This window comes from Saccostrea cucullata, unplaced genomic scaffold, assembly GCF_032062105.1.
Source record: "Saccostrea cucullata isolate Sc308-1 unplaced genomic scaffold, CSIRO_AGI_Scuc_v1 ctg566, whole genome shotgun sequence".
NCBI lineage: Eukaryota > Metazoa > Mollusca > Bivalvia > Ostreida > Ostreidae > Saccostrea > Saccostrea cuccullata.
Window position 1 is genome coordinate 156,115 of NW_026930495.1, and position 6,738 is coordinate 162,852.

A 6,738-nucleotide genomic window follows, 5' to 3' on the forward strand; every position below is an offset into this window, starting at 1 on the left:
CCATTCCTTCGTCGATACGATATATCCTGGTGAGCTTGAGATAAAAGATACCACAGAGTCTGACACATCTGTTTCATACTTGGATATATTAATTGAAAAAGACTTTAATGGTAATTTAATAACCAAATTATATAATAAACGTGATGACTTTGACTTTTATATCGTCAACTTCCCTTACTTATGCAGCTATATACCTTCATCACCTGCATACAGAGTATATATATCTCAGTTGATTCGAAACGCAAGAGCATGCTGTACGTAACGTATGAACAATTTTTAAAACGAGGTAAATTATTGACAAGCAAGTTGATGAAACAAGAATATCAGCAGTCTCGTTTAAAGTCATCATTTCTTAAGTTCTATGATCAATACTTCTCGATAATTCAACCGGAATGTAAATTTCGCCTAGTGAAATGTCAGGAGCTATGGAGGCACAAAAAAGCAATCTTGAATTGATTCGGTCAATGTAACCTCGGCCAGGGTACTTAAAGAATATTTGACAGCAAAATGCTCGACTTTTCCCCTTGTTTTCCTGTTCTTATAACTATAATTTAATGTTTTTATTTGATCAATACCAAAGGATTAAGGTGGGTTTGAACGGTCCGCAGGGGATGCTTATTTCACTTAATTACATATTATAAGTTTCTCCAGCCTCCAGCTCAGTTAATAAAACATATCAGATTGATCGCAGTTTGCTATTATCATATTCTTTACACAACTAATCACTTTAAAATAAAGATAAAATCACCTGTGTTAGTATGAAAGGCATCATATTATTTCAATCTTATTTCTTCTTTAATGCAAAGACCCCGTATATTCTGCATCTAGACGAAATCTAATGATATTAAAGATATCCAGTGAATATATTAATTATATAAAAATAGTATAAAATAGGATTTCATGTAGAAAAATCAAGATTAACAAATGATTAAAGAATCTTTAGAACACGTGAGCAGATGAGAAAGTTATTTTTTATTAATCCTTGACATATCTATTTTTAGTCAGTCAAAAAAATAAAAGTTTAAATCTTAAATATTTTTACGGTCAAAGTTTCCTCCTTTTTCTTTATTACAATTTTAATCAATAACATAACATTGATATATTAATTAACATAATTATTACATGTGTTGGCACCAGTGAAACAAAATTGAAAATTCAATCAAAACTAAACGGTTAAGTAAGTAGAGATTTCTCTAACAAATCTGAGAAGACCTCCGTATCATGGGTCCTCCCTGAGCATAAACCTAAACTCAATTCGCTCTAAGTCTATGCCCTGAGTAATTTTTTGAATATCTTTAATGAATTTTATTCGCGCGAACTTTCATTTTCATGTAGTTACGCAAAAGTGTCTGCTCGGAAAATAAAAATTCTCGTGTATATTTTACTCTTTGAAATTATGCAGAGTAGTATCTAGAATTCGTGAAAATGTTGTCTAGTTTATAATTTCAACATCACTTGCTCGCGAAAAATGATGTGCAACAAAACTTTGGTGATCAAAGTACTGAAAATAAAACCTTAATATCTCGTCTACTTTATTTAGAAGCTTTAAAAAGACATCATCATATTATCATAAGCAAATATTATGTTTTAGCAGAAATCAATACCAAGAGTTGAACTTATTAGATCAGAGCTCTCTTGATTGGGGAATAATAATAAGGATAATCTTTCTAATGGGTTTCTCTCTATATATAATAATAGTGTTGTACATGAAGAGAAACACTGGGTTCATGCTTAGTTTACTTGCCCTCTCCCTATTCAGAATTAAAAAGACTGGATTGGTAGGTAGGGGGTGGAAATTTTTATTCAGAATGGTGTAAAATAGTTATAAAAAATGGAATAAGTAAACTTCAAAATGATTTGAAAAAAAATAATTTTTTTCAGGAGGTTAAAAAAAAATTTGAGTCGGTAGTTTTGATTTGATTCTTTTTAATTCATTCGTTCGGGAGAGAGGGCTCACATTGTACAAACAATCTTTTAAAGATGGTCAAATTGACCAGTTTAACACGAAGTGTAGGGAAACAGACGATTGATTCAATCTTGTTTTATCATAAACATAAAAAAATCGAAAGCTTGTTAAAACAGAAATGGATGCAAAGAGAAGAACATTGTGAAATACACATTAAAAATAGAGGACATACAAAATATTGAAACGATTTACAAATGAATCCTACATCCCATATAAATTTATAACCTCCTGTACAAGAGAACTAAGAGGTTCGACTTGTGTATAATTGTTTACTTCTGATTTTTTAATCCAGTTCCGAAGTGAATTTAAATTTGCCTCCAGTATACGGTGTATATCAATTCTATTGTACTATATTTACCATTTATTTTTACCAATACATGTACCTCCATCAGGGTCAAGAAGAATTGTGCTATTTGCTAAAAAATAAGTTGAGTCAATGATATGTATCCTCAAAACAATTCAACTGTAACATAGACTATTTCTTTGAAACATCAACCTTTCAAGATCTGCAAAGTTCATTACAATGATTCAATCAATACAAAGTCCACAGCAGAGGACATAATAGCACATGTGCTCTCGGACTTCCTGTAATGTGATTGGTTCCTCTGTCTCACAACCGGAAGTCGACATCGTCCAATCGGAGGAAAAGCTGTCGTTATCGGGGAATGTCACTGTTTTATCGGGCCTAAACATAGACGATTAAAAATTTGAAATATATATTATATCTAAATAATTGCATTTAAAATACAAAATAAAAATTCATGCATCCACCATATTCTACAAAATGCGATATTTATTAACGTGAAATAATTATAGCAAATTAACTCAGGGACCTTTATACTGTTACTTTATAGGTCCCTGATCAACTTCATGCACTTCTGAAACCTTTTTTATACCTTAGATTCTTCAAATCATTTGACTTTTTAAAAACTTGTTAATTAAAATGAATGAATAAACACACAATGTAAGTGAGTATTGTAAGACGTGCACACTTCTAAAATGGCCATTAAAAATTATCTAATTGTAACAGGATTAGGATCCCTACTCACTTACCATATTGGAATAGCGGCAGGCTGTGTGTTACAAACGTTCCTTTCCACAGCACCAATCTCAGTGCTCGTCCTTTGACTGACATCTTCTTCCATATTGAGAGTCACTTCTTTCTTTTTGTCTATGAATGAGATCCGCCCCGTGTAGATGTCGGCCAGTGGAATCCCTGTTCTATCAGACGCATGCAGGGCCCTCAGCTTGGCTTGTTCACACTGCTGTATCCTCTTGGCATTTATTGGATCTTTTGTTATAGAGATCCTGTTCCTCGGCGCCAAAATATCATTGTGTTTGATTGTCTCTATTTTACATATCTCTTTTCCCCTTTGAGGGTTAGATTCCTCGGAACCCTGTTGTGGTTTACATTCTGTTTTATATACGGAATCAGAATGTTTTGGAGATGACAGTTTTGTAGGAAAGTCAGATCCTGTCCAACAAGTGTCATGCAAGGAAGAATTAGACAGAGCAAACGGTTGATAGGATGACTGCTTATAAGCATCAATCAAACTCTGGCTTCGACTTTTGTCAATTTTTTCATCCTTTGTTGAACATTTTTCTGTCTTCTTTTCAACAGACTGAGGTGGACGAAGAATAAATTGATCATTAAATACAGGAGTGTCTTGACTAGTCACGCTTTCCTTTTTCTGTTTCTTTTTCTCCTTCCGCTTCCGGTTACGTTGAACATCAACAGAATGTGTGTGCTTTCGTATTACTTCAGTATTGATGTCCAAAATGTTCATGATATTTTCAGGTCTGTATGAGGTGTTGGGGCGAAGCCATGTGCTGTTCCTGTCCAGGTTGCCATAATAATTTACATGAAACAGTGGTCGCGGTAAAAACATTCCCTTCCTTAGAGATTATTCAGCTTCTGTAGTCTTGTATGTGACAATAAAACTTTATAAAGCGTTGGCTGAACAACTTGGTTCAGGAGAATAATTCTGAAATAAAAAGAAACTATTTTTCCCGCCTGCCTATATATAAGTATATATATTTTTCCAAAAGAATTTAAAAGAAAGATCCTTTCTGCATTTTACAGTTATGATGTTATTATGTAATTCATGATCTAGACTAAGATACGTTCAATAAAAAAAATTTAACTGATTCAGAATATTATCTCCGTTGTTATATGAAACCGTTTGGCCTGAGAGGTTATTAATCGATAAATAATAAACTAAATTTTTCTAGCTTCTGAATAATTTTAACTGAATTGTAGCATATTAAAGTAAAGATTAGAATAAAGGTTTATGAGTCTACTGGTTAGGTCGTTCGATTAATGTACAAGTAAGTTTTCTTCGCACGCATATAATTGGAGGAATATATTAAGGTCAAAAAGTGTAATATTACATGAAACTAAATAAATGAATCATGCAAAAATTATATTTCTCCCCTTTCCCATCACTTTGTCTCAATAAATTCTGGATTCTATTTCTTAAATTATTACCGGGGTAGAAAACATATGAATTAATCATTTATTTGCATTTAAGTTATACATGTATATATATTATATAATTCACTGATTAATTTTATTTGAACGTACCTAATGATTTAATCAATTTATCTTAGACTAGCTCTTCGTTTTCTATTAAATGATTTTCTATAAATTAAATAAATATTTACCTTAGAATTTACCTACCAGAGTGCTGTTCCTCCCTATTCAGTCTAATTGATTACGGTAATTCTATTAATTAGGATATATTGATGGTCACGGAACATTGATTTTTATTGGTGTCGCAGACACGCTCGACATGTTTACAACGAAAAATCAATAAACGCAATACAGATCAATGTACATTACATAAGTGCAACTTTTATCCTTGTATAAGGACAGGTAAACGTGTTAAAACGATATTTTATTTCGTCTTTGATGTTCGAGAAGACATTTCTGGAATACAATATGTTACATGCATAAAAATAATGTATTTAGAAACTAAAGGATAAAAAGTAATAGACTAGTAATTGAAATGAGCATCATTTGTACAGACATGATCTAATGTGAAAAATTAAAATTTTGTACAGACATGATCTTAAGAGAAAAATAAAAATTTTCATTAACGAAAGGCGAAAAACAAAAGAGTTTGTATACGTGTAATATTATATTTATTGAAAGAGACTGATTTTTTTTTAAATTTTGAACTTAATTTAATTAATAATTTCATTTATCCGAGTGTTGTGGGACTTAAATACGAGAAAAAAAGTTCTTCGATTTGTCTGCAAAATTATTCCATTCCAACTAATCGATTAAACAAAACAATAAGAGTTTGTGATACGTGTAATATTATATTTATTGAAAGAGACTTAATTTTTTTTTTAAATTTTGAACTTATAATTTAATTAATAATTTCAAATATTTTTCATGCTCGTCAGAGTTGCCTTTTGAAGAGTGATCTTTACTGAAATAGCCTTGAAGCAAAAAAAAGTTTTTAAACTTTGATTTGTCTGCAAAATTATTCCATAGAGATCCAACTAGTGATTTCTATTGATTAAACAGAACATGTTTTCATCTAATATACTTTTTCATGGCAGGGATGTTGATTACTTTATCGTAAACAATGTAATCACTGGTAGTCTTATGTTGTTGTCGTTGTCAAATCCGTGCTTGAAATCTATGTACAAAAAAAGCGTTTGTATGATTCCGAGTCAAATCACGCGATATCTAGCGAGATTTTATGAGAGTGGCTTTAAAAATGGATACCCAAGCGAACCAAAAATACTTTAGACGCAACTTTCGTAGAAAAGCGGTAGATTTCTGAATTAAATCGGTAGGCGGGAGAAGGAGTGAAAAAGCGGTAGACTCCCGCCTAAATCGGGAGAGTTAACATGTATGATTTTACACGTGCGACAAGTGATCAACTGTCGAACTGCCGATCCAATCTTAATCCCCGGGAGGGGATAATTAAGCATTGATATGTCGCTACTATTGGTAACGGTCCATTTAAAGACATTTTGATCGGAAAAAAGTCGGTGAATACATTTGTCTAAAAGCATAAAAAAAAATTCAGTAAAATATGCACATACACGTCAATTTAACGTCAAGTGCACTGAAGATTGTACATTGTAAGACTTTTATCTAGAAATCGTACATTGGATACACACGAAATAAGCTTCACAATCGAGTAAGCTTTTAAAGAAGTAAATTTAGGTTTTGTACTATTGTCCTCTACCAAAATTTGAATTTTTCAATTAAAATTTGTCCTTGCTATCAGGGACCTATATACTAACTTAGTACATGTACATAGGTCCCTGTTGCCATGTACAAATTTTAATGGAAAAATTCATAATTTTGTACAATTCATTGAATTCAACAATAAGAACAATAAATTCATATATAAGAACAGATCAGTGTCAGTTGCAAGGTATTGATTTAGGAACAAGGATTATTGGGAAAGAGAAGTTTAAATCCTTGAGCTGTCATCGATACGCATTTTTAATTAAACGAATTCAATAGAAACACTTCCTTTTTATTGATTGAAATCTAGAGCTTTTCAAATGTAATAAGTGTTTTCCGGGTGTATAAAGAAAATTTTCCCGACAGCGCTGTCATTTAAAAGCTCTCCATGCAGATTTTTAAATACCTCAAGGTATATCGATATTGGACTAAAAAGCTAAACCCGGCTTTTCAATTAACGCGCCCGTTGAGAGACTCCGGGTATTTAAATAACCCCTAAATGAAATATAAATTGATGAAAAAGAATCGCTCTGATTTAGCAATTCTTTAAATCGCGCAT

General features: G+C 31.9%; 1 protein-coding gene across 1 annotated transcript; it reads right to left on the bottom strand.

Annotated features, from left to right (window-relative positions):
- Positions 1–2,494: 2,494 nt before the first annotated feature.
- On the bottom strand, positions 2,495–3,945 carry LOC134228800 (uncharacterized). Its single transcript, XM_062710493.1, has 2 exons — positions 3,020–3,945; positions 2,495–2,651 (listed from the first exon to the last, which is right to left on the bottom strand). Exons 1-2 carry the CDS (start codon positions 3,853–3,855, stop codon positions 2,495–2,497), a joined length of 993 nt encoding a protein of 330 aa, XP_062566477.1. The 5' UTR covers positions 3,856–3,945.
- Between the last annotated feature and the right edge of the window lie 2,793 nt (positions 3,946–6,738).

Bases quoted from the DNA above. Each gene is read 5' to 3' on its own strand.
- LOC134228800 (XM_062710493.1), bottom strand. From the start codon at position 3,855: ATGTTTTTACCGCGACCACTGTTTCATGTAAATTATTATGGCAACCTG. The intron at 2,652-3,019 runs GTAAGTGAGTAG...GTCTATGTTTAG, and splicing joins CCTGCCGCTATTCCAATATG to GCCCGATAAAACAGTGACAT.